At 40.5% G+C, this 16,830-nt stretch overlaps 5 protein-coding genes and 1 pseudogene across 7 annotated transcripts in view; 3 read left to right on the forward strand and 3 right to left on the reverse strand.

Annotated features, from left to right (window-relative positions):
• acadl (acyl-CoA dehydrogenase long chain) overlaps positions 1 to 16,830 on the reverse strand; it is a 402,840-nt gene that overhangs the window by 353,642 nt on the left and 32,368 nt on the right. The gene's annotated exons all lie outside the window — the stretch shown is intronic.
• On the reverse strand, positions 1,825 to 6,786 carry LOC310811707 (MOB-like protein phocein). Of its 2 annotated transcripts, none has more exons than XM_083679958.1 (8): positions 6,667 to 6,786; positions 5,876 to 5,938; positions 5,122 to 5,222; positions 4,884 to 4,926; positions 4,566 to 4,652; positions 4,310 to 4,389; positions 3,542 to 3,653; positions 1,825 to 3,368 (listed from the first exon to the last, which is right to left on the reverse strand). In XM_083679958.1, exons 1-8 carry the CDS (start codon positions 6,724 to 6,726, stop codon positions 3,237 to 3,239), a joined length of 678 nt encoding a protein of 225 aa, XP_083536084.1. In that variant the 5' UTR covers positions 6,727 to 6,786; the 3' UTR covers positions 1,825 to 3,236. The 2 variants fall into 2 exon arrangements, with proteins under 2 accessions (XP_083536084.1, XP_083536085.1); XM_083679959.1 differs by having other exon boundaries at positions 3,276 to 3,395.
• LOC310812123 (gamma-crystallin M2-like) lies at positions 7,753 to 9,497 on the forward strand (the record flags this gene model as incomplete). Its single annotated transcript, XM_083680544.1, has 3 exons — positions 7,753 to 7,761; positions 8,268 to 8,525; positions 9,222 to 9,497. The coding sequence occupies 3 exons, from the start codon at positions 7,753 to 7,755 to the stop codon at positions 9,495 to 9,497; spliced, it is 543 nt and encodes a 180-aa protein (XP_083536670.1).
• LOC310812124 (gamma-crystallin M2-like) lies at positions 10,727 to 11,658 on the forward strand (the record flags this gene model as incomplete). The annotated part of the gene is made up of 3 exons (XM_083680545.1): positions 10,727 to 10,735; positions 10,888 to 11,130; positions 11,386 to 11,658. 3 exons carry the CDS (start codon positions 10,727 to 10,729, stop codon positions 11,656 to 11,658), a joined length of 525 nt encoding a protein of 174 aa, XP_083536671.1.
• Positions 12,511 to 13,460, forward strand: LOC310811712 (gamma-crystallin M2-like; the record flags this gene model as incomplete). Its single annotated transcript, XM_083679964.1, has 3 exons — positions 12,511 to 12,525; positions 12,777 to 13,019; positions 13,185 to 13,460. The coding sequence occupies 3 exons, from the start codon at positions 12,511 to 12,513 to the stop codon at positions 13,458 to 13,460; spliced, it is 534 nt and encodes a 177-aa protein (XP_083536090.1).
• LOC310812125 (gamma-crystallin S-1-like) lies at positions 14,322 to 16,819 on the reverse strand (annotated as a pseudogene). Its single transcript has 4 exons — positions 16,788 to 16,819; positions 15,407 to 15,478; positions 14,963 to 15,205; positions 14,322 to 14,591 (listed from the first exon to the last, which is right to left on the reverse strand). The product of its transcript is annotated as a gamma-crystallin S-1-like (transcript).

Consider the following 16,830-nt stretch of genomic DNA (forward strand, 5'->3'; position numbering starts at 1 on the left):
CACCCCCTTTGCTATGACACTCCTAAAATTAGCTCAAATGCAAAAATGTCTTCAACAAGTCACTCAATCAGTTGAACTGATTCCATCTGAGTGCAAGGATAATAGTTGATGTGATTTCAAATTCACTGAATATCTTTTGTTTTTATATGGTCTCTGGTTTGCATAGGAATCAATGAGACAGATTTCCATTAAGGGATTCTTTTTGGCCACTTGATTATAGACCAATTTTGGAGAGTGACTGAGCTGATGTTGTCCCATCGACTGCTTTTTCCTCTCAGCCATTCAACTTTGTAGAAGTCTCCCCAGGCCTCAGGGTACCATTCCTGAGCAGTTTTGTTCCTCTCCATTTGCTCAGTTTGTAATGACAACCTGATCCACACAGTGTGTATTTGAGACCCTATAAAAACAAAGATATGAATTCCAAAGTCAATTGAGTGACTTGTTGATGACATTTTTGCATTTGAGCTAATGTTAAGAGCGTTATAGCAAAGGGGGTGAATACCTCTTTTTACATATTTTATAACTAATTTGTAAACATTTCTAAAACGTAATTTTCACTTTGATATTATAGGTTATTTTGTGTAGATCAGTGACAAAAAAATCGATTAAATCTATTTTAAAGTCAGGGTTGTAACACAACAAAATGTGGAAAAAGTCCAGGGGGAGGAATACTTACTGAAGGCACTGTATATTGTGAGCAATATCTAGGATTTGTGTCCTGTAACTAAGCTTTGATTGGGTTTTATATGTGGGGTGTTCATAAAGAATGACATCACTGGAAACGTAATATTATCTGCATGTTTTTGTAAGCTGCCACTACTGGTTTAAAGGTAACTCAAATTCTTCTCTAAAATCGGTGAATTCAAGTGAATGACAGACAAATGTAATGGCCCCATCAGTCCCCAAATATCTCAGCTAACATAATGGTGATTCTTAGCTGAATGTTACAAATAATGTGTTTTTTTGTGTGTGTGTGTGTTTGTTTGTTTTTATTTTGGTGGGAAGGTTTTTACCTCTTTTCTACTGTGAAGAAATCAGAATAAATGGCGGGGTTGCATAGTATGAGGTGGATGTTCTATTATGTACCAGCTATGCCTCACCTTCATTTCATGTCCCCCCTTGTAAAATGTTATCAGCTAAAACAGTTAGGACCTGATTACCACAATGTTTAAAAATTAGAAATTGATGGCATTAATGCACTCAAATATCATACCTTTTTTTTTTGTAATTATGATCATTCTGAAATCATACAATCACTATGATAGTTTGTCAACAACAAAGTTGTTTGGATTGTAGATGTCATATCTACAGGGTCTATTGTCCAGGTAATGGGACATGGAAGGAGCTTCCCAGTCCAAGCTAATCGTTTTACATATAAAGTAAAGCAAAAGTATTTGGTTTAATTTGTTATTAATATATTTTAGTGTAGAATAGTTTGTGTTGGATGTTTTACTATGCAACATTAAATTCCAATTCTGGGAATATTAGTTCAATTTTAAACAGTTGTTTTTTCTTAGCATGTGTTCAGTGTATGTTTCTAATGTCTTGCCTTCTGGAAATGTTTTATTGTTAATTGAAATGTTACACAGAGGATTTCAGTTTGGAGATGTTCCCTCCTTCCCCAGTTCCTTCCATTCCTCTATTGCACCTTGTATTATATTTGGTTCAAGGAAATGATCAACAAAGCTTTTGCTCCAGTCAAAGTACAGGCCAAGCATTTGGTAAAATATAGTGTTTTTATTCTGAAACATATAATTGTATCATATTTAATACAATCAAAACCACTAAATGTGTTTTCTGTGTACACATGAACCTGAGGGTACTACATTTTTTAAACAAGCAAAATTGTCTTAATCTTGGACTCTCGTTTTTTCAGAATATCACAGCATGTCATAAAAATAATGCCTTTGGTCAGTTGTTGAGTGTCGGTTGGTAGTTAGACATCTTCTATGCACTGGCTTCAGTTCTGATGTTACATTTGACGCTGTGCATATTATGTTCTGTTATGTTCTTATTAGGAACAATGTTTATGTTGTGTTGAATAGGGAGTGATGTAATTTAATTTGAATAAAGTTTCACTTACTGTAATAGAATGATTGTGTGATTTTCATTAGGCCAAGGGGGTAACAGAAACCTTGGACCTATCAAATTGTACTTTAGTTGACGATTGCTCACCTCAGTCTGTCTTCCAACTGGGTTTCGCTGTAGGCACAATTCATTGTTAGGCTTACTAAGATATACAAATCAAACTATAGGTAGTGAACAAAACATCAGTGTCAAGTACAGTATGTTCTATAAACAGCCTACGTTATGAAGAAGTGGGACTAACATTCAATCTAATGGGTTGTTCTGACAATCTTACTACGAAGTTGCTAACTATGTTGAAAAAGATTGACACATGGTTGTAAATATATCTGATATTTTAATAAGAAAAATGAGAATCCACCAGGGACAAAAAGACAACACAATCAATAGATTTTTTTTTTTTTTTGTGTTGTTGGAGAAATAGTTCATAATTTGACATGAATATAGAAATTGAATGAGAAACACTCTTGCTTTGAAAACCTAAGGCAGTTCTGAATAGCTGTCATTATTATTCACATAATGAAAACAAATTACTCTCTTAAAAATAAATACAGTGAATAATCAGCTATCGTCCTGAATGCTATCGTCATAAAGCATCCCCGCTCTATAGTAACAATAAGGAAAGAGACCCCCCTATACAGTAAGAAATTAAGATGCAGAGACTCTGGTCCAGTGAGTAGACAAGTAGACGCCATACAGTGGCAGTATCGGACAGTTTTTGTTCAAGTCAACAACTTACTAATCATGTACATCCACATCTAAAACCTGGTGGTGGTTCCACGGTTTAGTATTAAGTACACCTGCGCAAGATGTGGCTCTACAAGACCAGAGTTGCTGACCCGGTGAAAACAACAACAAAGGACTGACAGGAAGCTAAGCTTGGATGAGGTCAGATAAAGACTAATGCTATACTGTCCATCTCCATACGTCACAACACACTGTCATGTTCTCTGAAAGGTTCAAGCTAAGTGAGGATGGAGTATAACAATGAAAGTAGTCTACTTAAGCTAGCATAGCATAGGCGATTTTAGTGCTGTTTGTCTTGGGTGTGTGAGAGGACAGGGTGACGGGTGGTTCTGCTCTGTGTGCGCCTGGAGGGGAACAGCATGTGTGAATGTGTCATTGTGAGTTTGGCACGGTGTAATAGAGCCTCAAGCTTCACTCTCTCCCTCCGTGTCATTCTGAACCTCGTCTTCCATGATGGGCACTATCAGGTTGTCCTTTGACATCAGGTTGTACTTCATCACAAACCGTGTGAACCGGTGACACAGGAACGTCTCGTTCTGGAGAAGGGAGTGAATTCATTTTTGCTTTTATCCGTTAGAAAAAAAAAAAAAAAAACAGGTCAATGAAACGTTGTAACAGCCATGATAGTGAAAGAACTGTAGTCACTGGCAAACCTCAGTGACGGCAGACACAAGAGAAAGAGAGCAGTCTTAACTGCTTAACTGTTTACCTCATAATGGTCGAAGATCTGGCGATGGTGGAAGTAGGCATGGGAGAAGATCCTATAGATCCGTCGGCAAACCGAACCCAGCTTCGCTACAGATGACTCTTTAATGCTCACCCTGCAAAAGGAACCAAAGTCACTTACTGATAAAATGCCACCATTCACATACCAGGACAGGTATACCATTCACATACCAGGACAGGTATACCATTCACATACCAGGACAGGTATACCATTCATATACCAGGACAGCATTCTGTTTCCAGCAACTCTCAAATGGAGATAAACATATCAGTAAATAGAGTATTAGTGAACTAGATGGTGAACAAGTACAGTAATTCAAAAGGGATTTCAGAGTGAAGGACGTAAGCAGTGTTCAACGTTGTTAGAATGTATTTCCCTGAGTGACCCTTGGAATGTGGTTTACAACAAGGGGTACCAGACCCCAAGATATCCATTGATAACATGTCAGACTCGCTGGCGCCAAGCCTAACTGAGATGAGCCTTATGTCCTGGTTTCATGTTTATTACCTACTATAAAACTGACTGCAAACTCTTTGTGGTTGCCACTTCCCTTACCATACCATGCTCCTGGACTGTTGTGTGGTGTCCCAGATCGATTTGACTCGTAAATTGTCTTTATTTAACTTTCAATTTGAGTACCCACCTTCTTCCACGCATCATTGGATATTATTCTTCAATATCAGAAACATCATCATTACAAACGCTAATGGAAATGTCACCGTCAAAGGGAGCGTACACACAACTCCTCACCTGCTGGGGAAATACTTGTTGCTGTTGAGGAGACAGGCAGCCCCGTCCAGAGTGTGTCTGGTGTAGTCGATGGCTGGACACTGTAGGAAACAACATGTGTGTTAATATCAGTCTGAAATAATGAGTATAACACTGTTAGAAAATTAGCTCTGGCACATGAATGTTTGGGGGCTGAAGGACTGGGGAAAGGTTGTTGGGACTGAACCACGGATCTGCCTCTAGTTAGCAGCTAATACCAGTAGAGAGTAGAACATACCTCTTTGGGGGTCTTGTGGGCAGCACAGAGAAAGATCCACTGCTCTGTTGCAGTCATCTGGGTGCATGTATCTGGGTGGCATTCTCCCTATGGCGGAACATATGTTAGACTTGCAAATTACCGCTCAGACAAAAATGGGGCTGGCAGTTAGACACACGAAGTCAGCGATTGGATTTACTTTTCTCAGGCTGGCACTTGAAGTGCCAAATCTTTCCTTGAGATGTGTGCATTCTAACATTGACTAATATTACAACTAGTGTAATTCTAATCACTGATAACCAGTCTTTCAAGTGGTCAATCATTTAAGTTAGTGTATACCTGTAATTTTACAGCAAGTCCGTTCAGCTCTAAACAGAACTGTCTGAAACAGACAACAAGAGACAGTTTGGGTGTTAAAATTCAGATTTGCTTTCATCGCGATAAAGAGAGGTCACAGAAGGGTGAACGACATGCCCTATAGCAAAAACATTGTCATTGGTATTCCTTCTAATGAGTCAAAGACCACAGTGAGATTCGTGAACATTGTGGTTTTCGGAGGTGTTTAATGTCAACCTACCTGAGGTGTTCATACTTCCAGACCCCTTCGTCCTGACCTTCAGGGGGCTCCAAAATCTTCTCAAAGTTTGAGCAGTCTGTCCGGATGTTCTGCTGGATGTACTGAGAAGAATCAGAGAGAAATACTTTTAAGACAAGGCAGACATACACAAAATACATTCCGCAATAGCTTGGTAATTCAACATCAGATACTTCAGAGGCAGAATGAAGACTTGTGCTGATTGTAGAGTTATTCAGCAAAAGCTTTAAGGAATAGTTTGGCATTTCTGCCATTATTTTGTTTCTACTAACCCAGAGTCAGATGAACTCATCGATACAATGTTTATGTCTCTGCTTGCAGTTTGAAGGTAGTTACAGAGCCATTGCTAAATGCGCAATGAATGAAAGTCTTCAGGAACAACTAGCTAGCACCTCTCAAAAGCAGGAAAATAGACGTTCTAACTACACCAAAGCTGAGTGGTTGGCTCCGCAACAACCTTCAAACTGCATGCAGACATTTAAAAATGGTATCGATGAGTACGTCTGACTGGGTAAGTACAAAAATGTATTGCCAAAATGTCGAACTATCCCTTTAATCCACAGCTGATCGTTTTCAGAGAATAAAGGCCATATCGACACCAAAAGTAATCAGACTGCTGCTCGACTAGTCACTAAATGTCTGAAGTGGCCCTGTTGAATTTACCAAATGCATCCACAAATTCCTCAAGTTGAATTTTAGCGATTTCATATATTCACATATGATATTTGAGTCCCACCTGCTGCACAGCCAGAGTGCTGTCCATCTCCTCGAATGACTCATCGGGCCAGTTGTAGAAATCCTGTTAACAAATAACCAAGTCAGTCAATAGTTTTGATGACAAGAAGGATATTAGACCCATGCATGCCTGTCCCCAGCAGCGAAATGAGCCATCTCATATCTAGCTAAGATTTATTATTAAATGGATGCTACTGTTTCTAGTGCTCTCCGTTCCTGGCTCGCTAATGAAGCAGGCGGGCAGGATTGATTAGCTCTATGGCTTTGGATCAGCTGATTGTCTTATCAACCCACCAAGTAGCTAACTAACCAGAACCATGGCATGGGTATGCATGTATGGCTCTGGCTATATTTTGTGTATAGCTACTAGTAGACAGTAGCTAGCTAGCTGCTGCTACTGCTACTGCTACTACTACTACTACTACTACTACTACTACTACTACTACTACTACTACTACTACTACGAGTGACAGCTGCTGCTAGTAGCTAGATACCTACCTAGCAAGGCTAGAGAATCACTGGCTATGTCAGTGCGGGTTGTAGCTAAGCTAGCCCCCTAAAACGAGCCTCAACCAGGCACGGCACAGTGTCGCTTGACGTCTGGTATGCGGGGTTAGTTGTAAGCTAGCTAGTAGCTACTTGGCTAGCTGGTTAACGTCATGGGTCCCAGACTCAGGGTAGGAAGGTCAAAACAGCTCAACAATGCCCGCAAGTAAAAGTCAGGCCTGCAGAGCAGTTAGCGGACATTTTGATCGTGCGAATTTAAACGTGTTTCTACGAAAATCCCTGTACCTTAGCTTTACACCCTGGGCGATTCCTCCTCAGAACAGCTGCACCCTCCGCCATGACCATCTCGCCCGAAATCCCGGATATCGCTTAAACTGACGTAAACATCGCCGCTTGCTTCGAAGTGTACACTCGCTAGGTACGAAGCTGGAGTTCAATCAATCCCGCACTGCGCTCCTACAACTGTGGAGATTCGATATATTTAATTGACACAAAATGTTTTATATTTAAATTATGTTTTATTTTATTTGTCTCATTACTTCTATCCAATAGAATTGGTCATCAGTCCACTAGTATAGTCGGTTCTCAGTTCTCTCAGAGTGATAAATCATTGAAGCCCATGTCCCCAAAGAAGGGTAGCCTGTTACCTTCCTTTTTACCTGTTATAAAGGTTGAGAAACACCACTGATCTAGGGAACAAAGTGTACTATTGGTCCATGGCTGCGCCCTAAAATCGGGTGTGCTGCTCATAACAATAATAGCCTACTGTTGATACTCAACTGATTGAAAGGCTTACATAGTTGTTCCTTCACATGATACGGATATATATATATATAGTCTATTCAATGCATCAGATATAATCAATTCTTTTTTATTTTTTTTAACAAACACTATGCCAGTCATAAGGGACACATCATATAGGACAGATCTGATGGTGTTTGCTCCCTCCTGTTCTCCATGTTGCTCTATATGTAGGCTGCTGTATACTATCATCTAACATGCATCCATGTCCTTTTTAGAATTAATTTGTGTGAGTGTGCTGCTGAGAGACCGGGCGTTGTGATGACTTAAAGCATTTCAAGCGGTAAACATGTATCCCTTTATTGTGGATTACTGAATAAAATGTCTTTCGGTACAGAGGTACAGTATAAAAAGAAACGTGGGTCAATAATGTGCGGGGCTAGGACATTTGCATTGATGAATCAGGGTTTTTATCTGTATGGACAGGATCAAGACCTTGGCAGCATCGCAAAAGCACCAAATCCCTGCTCATTAAAATAACAAAACGTCTGATCCGACGACCTTTGATTGAGGTTTATAAAACAGGCGCGTGTCTCTCTGCTCCAAAACTGCTCCAACACTCAGTGCAGAATGAGTAAGGTAAGGCAGAGGAAGACCATGTTTCAGCTAACGTGTTGGGAAATACTGTGTTTGTACATAGACAAGGGTATCATGCAATTCTCTCTGTCATGGCTTGATTGTTTCATGGACTTTGAAGCTGATTTGCTTGAATCTGGTTAGTTCTTCTACCCAGCAGCACCATAGAACTGACTGGCAAGAGAAATAACGGAGTGTTAGAGTCTGTTTGATAGTATAGTAATGGTGTACATACGGTAATGATTATTTACTATTAGACACATTTTGGAAGAGTGAAAACAAACTTACAAATGTAGGCCTTCAAAATGTTGAGTAAGAGACAGGTACAACATTGATAGGCACAATATAATTATTCTGGATGAAAATATGTACCTAATTGTTTTTTTTTGTTTTGTTTTTTGCATTTGTTTATTTGGAGGGAAGTCTACAAACTCAGCTTGCCATTTGCGCTGAAGGACAGAGAACACACTGTGACTCACACTACTAACATTTCCTCCCTCCCTCTGTAGATTACTTTTTTCGAGGATAAAAACTTCCAGGGTCGCTCCTATGAGTGCGACACAGACTGCCCTGACATGCACCCCCATTTCAGCCGCTGCAACTCCATCAAGGTTGACAGCGGCTGCTGGGTGCTTTACGAGAGACCCAACTACGCTGGCTACCAGTATGTGCTGACCAGAGGAGAGTACCCCGAGTACCAGCGCTGGATGGGCTACAATGATACCATCAGGTCCTGCCGTACCTTCTCTTATGTGAGTAGCCGGGAGGTGAGAGAAGGGGGATCCGATGGGATGGGTTTCATATGTTGTTTTTTAATGGCTCCGTTTGTTTTTGATATGAGTGTTATGTGTGTTTGTGTACTTGTACTGCTTGTGTGTTATGTGTACAATATGAATGGCACTGCTGTTTTAGTGGATCACTGCTCATTGAACGGATGATTTTTTTTGTTGTTAAAAGGTTTCAACAGAGTGTGACTAGCATAAATCAATATCAGGGAGATGTAACTGGACCATGTAAGTTTTAAACAAATCTGATTCTGTGACTCACCTAGAGGGGGAATATCTACATCTATGGAGGACATTTAAAAAAAAAAAAAAAAGCTCTTTTAGGACTCTTATTATGACATAGATGTTTAGAACAGTGCCATACATTCATGTCATCTCAGTGCAACATGCCTTTATGTTGTCTATTCACAGATTATGTCTCCACCTCCAACCAAAACCATAGCCAACAGAATATCAATATCCACACACTATCCACACACACTCATCCAGAACATACTCTAGATTAAAAAATAAAACAATAAAAAATGTTGTCATATGTGTCCTAAATATTTTCTGATCTGTCTTTGTTACCCGTGGTTGTTTGCTTGAGCCTTTGTTTTTTTATTCAACATTTACCGAAGTTACCCGTACTGTAAAATGTTACTTGTGTCACATGTACTGTGCTTCTGTACCAAGCAGACTAGCGGAGGGCCTTACCGCATGAGAATCTATGAGCGTCCTGACTTCCAAGGTCAGATGATGGAGTTCAATGAGGACTGCGACTCAGTCCAGGACCGATTCCGCAGCCGTGATATCTACTCCTGCAACGTCATGGACGGCTACTGGACCCTTTACGAGCATCCCAACTACAGGGGCCGCCAGTACTTCATGAGGCCTGGCGAGTACAGGAAGTTCAGCGACTGGGGAGCCACCTGTGCCACCACTGGGTCCTTCCGCAGGATCACTGACTTTTAGGAACATATCTGCTTGACTGATTTGTCAATAAAATTACACCCAAAATGATCCTTGTTTTTGGTTTTTCATTTCCCATGATTCACATCAACAATTGATGACTTTATAATGTCCTGGGTAGTGTATGTGTTAGGACAGAGAGGACAAAGTAAATATGTAGATACGGTATCTGCAATATGCAGTTTTGTATGCATGGCATTGCTATGCTATGTCCAGGCTTCTCTGTTTTTAACATACGCTAAAGGTGACGGCATCACTTATACAACTTGTTGTTAGCCAGACCAAGTTCAGGATCAAGTGATAGTTCTAGCTCACTATCTGCCATCTCCTTTGACACAGAGCCACTGTGTCAGAAAGGGTCATGCAGTTGAAACATGCCTCATTGGGTTCCCAACCAGAAAAAAAGTTAAATACAAAGCACTACTGGACAGGAGAAAGGGCCCTTTGTCTCGAGAGGAGACAGATCCTGAAATTCTTTTCATAACTGGTCCTTTTTCCATTGAACTGAAATCCCGTTGGCTACATGCCCTGTCAGTCAAAGTACAAATGCATTACAGTCGATGTCAATAAGATGCTTGACACTTTATATGATGATAACTTTACACCACCTTAATAGAGTGTTACAACAACATGATAATACTATGGATTGATAGAATGAAGATAGACCATGAAACACAAAATTGACGCTAACCCAATTCCAAAAAAAACTTTTTTAGGAGGCTTGGTCTGTATGGCCTGAAATTATCATTACATTTCTCTTGTCAATTCATATCATTATAGTAAATCAAATACCAAGAATTGCACCAGATGTTTGACACTTCTCCAGGCAGGACATTAAAAGCTTTAAACTCTCACAATGCATGACCATGAGAAATCATCATGAATAATAAACTATTTGATCATAGCACAAATAACTATTAGACCTCGATTTGATTTTACCAAAATAACACCCAGGGAGAGACCTAAATAGAACGTCTCTCTACCTCTGGAAGTCCAGTCAATCAGAGCTTTTCAGGCTCTCACTATTGCAGTCATTGCTGTAAACAATGTAACAGTATGGCCATCATGATGAGGATTTCCAAAAACAATATACCTGTGAGCTTTATGCTGATTCAAACACCTGCTGATCTGAATAACAAAAGCTGGCATCATACTTTCCCACAGCTAAAACGTATATAAGGAATCTCACAGGGCCAGTTAAAGCAAAGCAAGGGGCTTTACTGACAGCAAACATGGGCAAGGTATATGTATTTTACATTCACACATACTAATACGTGTTCTAGCATGAACACACTTTCAATAATGTTGGGTCCACTTCTATGTGGTCTCAAATTAGAATAGTCTCATATATGTGGATCATGTACTGTGGATCATCTGCCTTTTTTATCCCCAGATCATCTTCTATGAGGACAGGAACTTCAGCGGTCGGCACCATGAGTGCATGAGCGACTGTGCCGACCTGCACTCCTACTTCAACCGCTGCCAGTCCATCAGGGTGGAGAGTGGCATGTTCCAGATCTACGACCGTCCCAACTTCATGGGCCACCAGCACTTCCTGAGGAGGGGAGAGTACTCTGACTACCAGCGTATGATGGGCATGTCTGACTGTGTCAGATCCTGCCGTATGATCCCCATGGTAGGCACCTTCTATCAAATACTTTGTGTGAATATAATTGACCTGCGCAACTCCTGCAATCTGATACTACGATTGATAGTCTGGATGGATCTGATACTATGAATACTAGAGTGGCTATCTCTGAGCAGCTTCACAGTGTGTTGGTAGTTTTGTCATGCAATATTTAGTTCCTGAACTGGAGTGATTCGCATTCACATGTATGTTTTGTGAAATTCAAAAATGAGGGTCGCTGAACCACCTTCCGTGTCCTCACAGCACCGCGGCTCCTTCAGGATGAGGCTGTACGACCGCAATGACATGGACGGCCAGATGCAGGAGCTGAACGACGACTGCCCCAACATCCAGGACCGCTTCCGCATGTCCGACATCAACTCCTGCAACGTGATGGACGGCCACTGGCTCATGTACGACCAGGCCAACTACAGGGGCAGGATGTACTACCTGAGGCCTGCAGAGTACCGTAGGTTCAGTGACTGGGGCGGCATGAGCCCCAGGATCCTCTCCATCAAACGCCTCATGGACCTCTAATGAAAAAAACAGTCCTGATGAAGTGTCTCCTGTATGCCTTTTTTCATACTTTGAATAAAATGGTATCAGTCATTCAGAGTCTCCTGATGGTGTTCATAATACTTAGATATGTCCAGTTATTTACTCTCTCTCCACAACTGGATATATCACTGAATTGAGTGTGACTAATTAACCGTAGTTCCATTGAAATGCATGTACTAAAATGTAATATTCAAGCGTAGACAAACTAAATTCCTGGGTAGTGGGATGAAAAGTTTGTTTTTCCTCTGAAGGTAAATCACCACAGTGGAAACTTTGCAGATATTTCCCGATATTTAACAAAGCGCAGAGTAAACAAAGATTGATAACAACTGTACAGGAACATGACATGGGAAGAAGAACATGACAATAGTTGTTTTGGGGATCATGCATAAGTCTTCAGACTATTTCTTTTCTTGGGGCTCCCTCAAAAGTGTCAAAGACATGTCAAAGGTCATTATAAAGTCTGGCATAATATATAGTTGTGCATAAAAGGGCCCGGTTGAAGTAGATGGTGTTTTTGGAATAACAATGATATGCTTAATGTCACAGTGCTGTAGCTTGTTTTGCTGATGCTATGCCCAGCAATGCCTGGGCAGTGTACAGTAGTGTTTTCTGTCAATAGTGATGAACATGTGAAAACTGGACAAGAACAATAACTCATCACATAGTAATGCATGGCTATACATAACCAGATTTGTGTCCCTAACTCTAGATAGGACTTATTTGAATGACAATACTTTATGCTGCGCAATCACACAGCTGCTTTTTTATAAAAGGACAGTTGCGCAGAGAGAGTCCGTTGAGTGTCTACTGTATCTGCCCAACATAACCATGACAATGGGAAAGGTAAGTCTGACATCCACCTGTATTCTTACAGCAAAAAAAGAAAAACACATTAAGTTTGTGTGCATAGAGAGGGAGATTACACAGACTGAGTGCTGTATTTTACATAGTTAGATGGCAATAATGCTTGGCCACCATAGAAAAATTATGACAGGTGAAATATCACTTCTGTGTATGCAATGTAAAAAAAATGAAAAAAGAAGCTAGAAATATTCAACAACATGCTTTAAAAAGCAATACATTCCCGTTTGCAGATCATCTTCTATGAGGACAGAAATTTTCAGGGTCGGCACCATGAGTGCATGAGCGACTGTGCCGACCTGCACTCCTACTTCAACCGCTGCAACTCCATCAGAGTGGAGAGCGGCTGCTTCATGGTCTACGAGAGGCCCAACTATATGGGCCACCAGTACTTCCTCAGGAGGGGGGAGTACTCTGACAACCAGCGCATGATGGGCATCAATGACTGCATCAGATCATGCCGAATGATCCCCATGGTAAGATCAATTCATATGATTCAAATACAGCATAGGTAAGATATGGCAAGGTCCAGCCGCAGCCAAGTCCAATTTGGTATTTTTAATAGGGGTTTTATATTCCATATTCCATACCGTGTTTTCATCTGAATCCAATATGCTGCACTCTGTTTCCTCTTCCTGCAGCACCGTGGCAATTACAAGATGAGACTGTATGAGCGCCCAGACATGAGTGGCCAGATGCAGGAGCTGAACGACGACTGTCCCAGCGTCCAGGACCGCTTCCGCATGTCTGACATCAACTCCTGCAACGTGATGGACGGCCACTGGCTCATGTACGACCAGGCCAACTACAGGGGCAGGATGTACTACCTGAGGCCTGGAGAGTACCGTAGGTTCAATGACTGGGGCGGCATGAGCCCCAGGATCGGCTCCCTCAGACGAATCACTGACTTCAACTAGAAATGCTCGTATTTCCCATGTCCGTTCTCAATAAACCTGCATGTTCAAACATATAGTACATGGTTATTTGTGTCAGAAGGGGAGGACGTGAAATGTAGCATATGGACACATCCACAGAGTAGGGAATGAATGTTTATCTATTGCGATTCCACATTGAATTCAGAGTTGAATATTATCATGCGCTTCCGGCTTTTTGTGATTCAGTGTACAAAATATTTGTGAGCATATGCATAGACTGTTTGTGAATAAAGTGTATTTTTACCTTGACGTTCAAGGAAATGCATTTGCAGATAGATGTGGAATAATACCCTTGACCTCTACATATTGCAATGCTTTTCCAACAGAAAAATAGCAGTAACTGTAATCAATGTATGTAATAAAATGTGACCTCTGACTACATGATCAATTCCCCATAACACGTCCATAAAAAGTGTGGACTAGAGATTTCCAGCCGTTTCTCTATTGTACGATTCACCCGGTGCATTGTGTCGTGTGCCGTTTATACCACAAAAGAAAACCGCTGAACACATCAAACAATTGTGGTAATGCTATGATACCTTTAAGGTATTTACTTATTAATACTGTGAGAACTTTAACTATAAACAAATATTGGGCATTTGTGTATCCTTTGAGTTTGAAAGGCCACCCACGAAATACTGTATGACAGCCATTGATAACCATACTTGATGGGGTATTTTGTATAACATCACATGACTGATCTGCTTCTGGAGGATGGATGTTTACTGTTAAATATCTTGTTGCCGTGGTGTCACATTCTTTTTTATCCCGGGTCTTGAGTAAGAAGGGGTAGAAGACACAGAAATGTGAAAATAGTTTTATTTCAAATGAATTCGGCCCTTCTCACATAGTAATGCGCCTAATGGAGCCCACCATGGCGCTCATGCTTCCCCACTCATTGTATCTCCTGTACTCGCCCGGAGACATCAGGTACTGGCGTCCCCTGTAGTTGGGGTGTTCGTAGAAGATCCAGTGACCGTCCATCACATTACAGGAGTAAATGTCGTTGTAATGGAAGCGGTCGTAGAGAGAGGGGCAGTCGTCTGTCAATTCCATCATCTGACCTCCAAACTCAGAGCGCTCAAAGATCTTCATTCTGTGAGATCCTTGGTGCTGTGGAGATAGGAACAGTTGTTTGGATTTTTTTACTGACTAAAAGCTTGAGAAGAAAAAAACAAAAAACATCAGCTAATGTTTTTAAGAGAATTTAATTCCAGAACACTATATATCCGTTTGCGGATCCGACATTTTGACATGTGACATTTATCACACGGATGAATATGATTATTGTGTAAGCAAATAACTAGCTGGTGTCCTTTCAAATTTATCATAAAGGCTTTTTATGTCACGACAGCAGTGATTTTGTAGAAGAGAAATTACATTTCCATTACATGGATATAGCAACGATTTCGCAACGAAACTCAGTGTGTTAGATTTTTGGTCTAGGAAAAGCTACAAACGTATCTCCTTGACGTATGGCTTACCTGGGGGATCATGCGGCATGATCTGACACAGTCATTGAAGCCCATCCAGCGCTGGTAGTCTGGGTACTCTCCCCTACGCAGGAAGTACTGGTAGCCCATGTAGTTGGGACGCTCATAGACCATCCAGCCGCCGGTCTCCACCTTGATGGAGTTACAGCGGCTGAAGTGGGAGTGCAGGTCAGAACATTCCCCACTGCACTCATAAGAGCGGCCCTGGAAGTTCCTGTCTTCGTAGAAGATGATCTAAAAACAGATCAATGGAGATTTTTGGATTGTATGATACCGTGGATCTCTCCACCAGTGAGCCCAAGATAGAGAGGGAGTTTATACAGACTGAAACACCTGTTAAGTGGCTCAAATCATCCCCTATGATTGATTTCGGTTGAATAATCTACAAAGGTATGCAGAGGCACAAAAGATGCATAGCAAAACAACCAGCCTTACCTTTCCCATTGTGTTGGCTAACTTTGGTCACACTGCAGTACGGGCTGGGACGTGCATGCTCTCTTTATAATCCTTGGACAAAGTGCAGTATTGTCATGTAAATTGTTTGACTTAACTTGTCAGCATTTTTTATGAACAATGTATTTTGCGTTGGCTGTGTGACCAAAGCAAATTGGAATTGGTCCTTTTATTAAAGGCTTCTCTGTGCATGTTTATGGATCATTGTTAAATGATTGAATGTTTTTTAGTTTTTTTTATGATAACATTTTTTATGATAACATTGAAAGAGAGAATTTTCAGCCTAAAATAAGACTACTCAGTATCTAAACAAAATATGTAACTAGAAAATTGTCTGGGCTAATCAACTACAGCCAAGGTCAGGGCCAAACCAGGAAAACATTTTAAAAGGTGGAACATCCCTTTAAATTGACTCACGACAACCCCATATTTTTTGGAAAATAAATGACAGAGTAATGAAGATAATCTTACACCAAAATGTGATATTCTCAAATTCAACACATTTACATTTTCACAAGTAGCCTTTATTCAGAAATCTTTATGTTAGACAAAGCACAGCACATGCAGTATGTTGGGGAGTTGTTTATTCACATTTAGCATTTCAACTCAACTCAGCTCACCCAAAGGGGCTCTGCTCTCACATTAGTACATTATAAATAACTCTTATATTTATATAATATAATATAATAATATATCTTATATTATCATTATAATAATGGCTATCTAATCTGAAAAGGTACCTGTCCCTGAAACCTATATATAAATATAGTTATATCTATAGCTACAATTACTGTAATACATAACAATGAATTATGTAGTAATGTTGATTAAACCCACAAGGAAAGCCTGTTGGTTATTACTCTAATTTCATGTTTACAAATCCTGTTTCTTTCGTCATATACAGTGAACGTTTCTGCCCCCAAGATCTCCCAACCTCTCAGACTAACCCTAACCCTAACCCTAACCCTAACCCTAACCCTAACCCACAATTAAACAGTTACAAAATTACGTTTCCTCTAAATTGTGAATTACATCACCTCAGTTCAGGTTAAAGTATGAACATAGTTAAAGCGTAAACATACGTGGGGGATGGCACTGCAAGATCCCTCCAGATAGTGACAAGCAGAGGCTGGTGTTTACAGTGAAACAGCCCTTGCAGCTCCGGGTCTGAGATGGAGGAAATTATGCCCACAAATCATCTGCTCTGCCATTGTGATTACGATCCTATACTTTTAATAGTAAATCATTATTATTTAATTTAAAAAAAAGTTTTAAAATAATATTTAAAAAAAATGAACTGTATTACAATAGAACAACAGAACCATTACAGTAGTGTTTATCATGTTATATTCAGAGCCCTTACACAACCACTCCTGTGGCAGCTATCCTGTACATTTCGTGATGCA

This window comes from Argentina silus (genome assembly GCF_951799395.1).
Source record: "Argentina silus genome assembly, chromosome: 11".
Taxonomy (NCBI): Eukaryota; Metazoa; Chordata; class Actinopteri; order Argentiniformes; family Argentinidae; genus Argentina; species Argentina silus.

Coding starts and splice junctions, on each gene's coding strand:
- LOC310811707 (XM_083679958.1), bottom strand. CDS start 6,726: ATGGTCATGGCGGAGGGTGCAGCTGTTCTGAGGAGGAATCGCCCAGGG. Junction 5,939..6,666: donor GCCCAGGGTGTAAAGCTAAG/GTACAGGGATTT, acceptor ATTTGTTAACAG/GATTTCTACAACTGGCCCGA. Junction 4,653..4,883: donor GACTTGCTGTAAAATTACAG/GTATACACTAAC, acceptor GTTCCGCCATAG/GGAGAATGCCACCCAGATAC.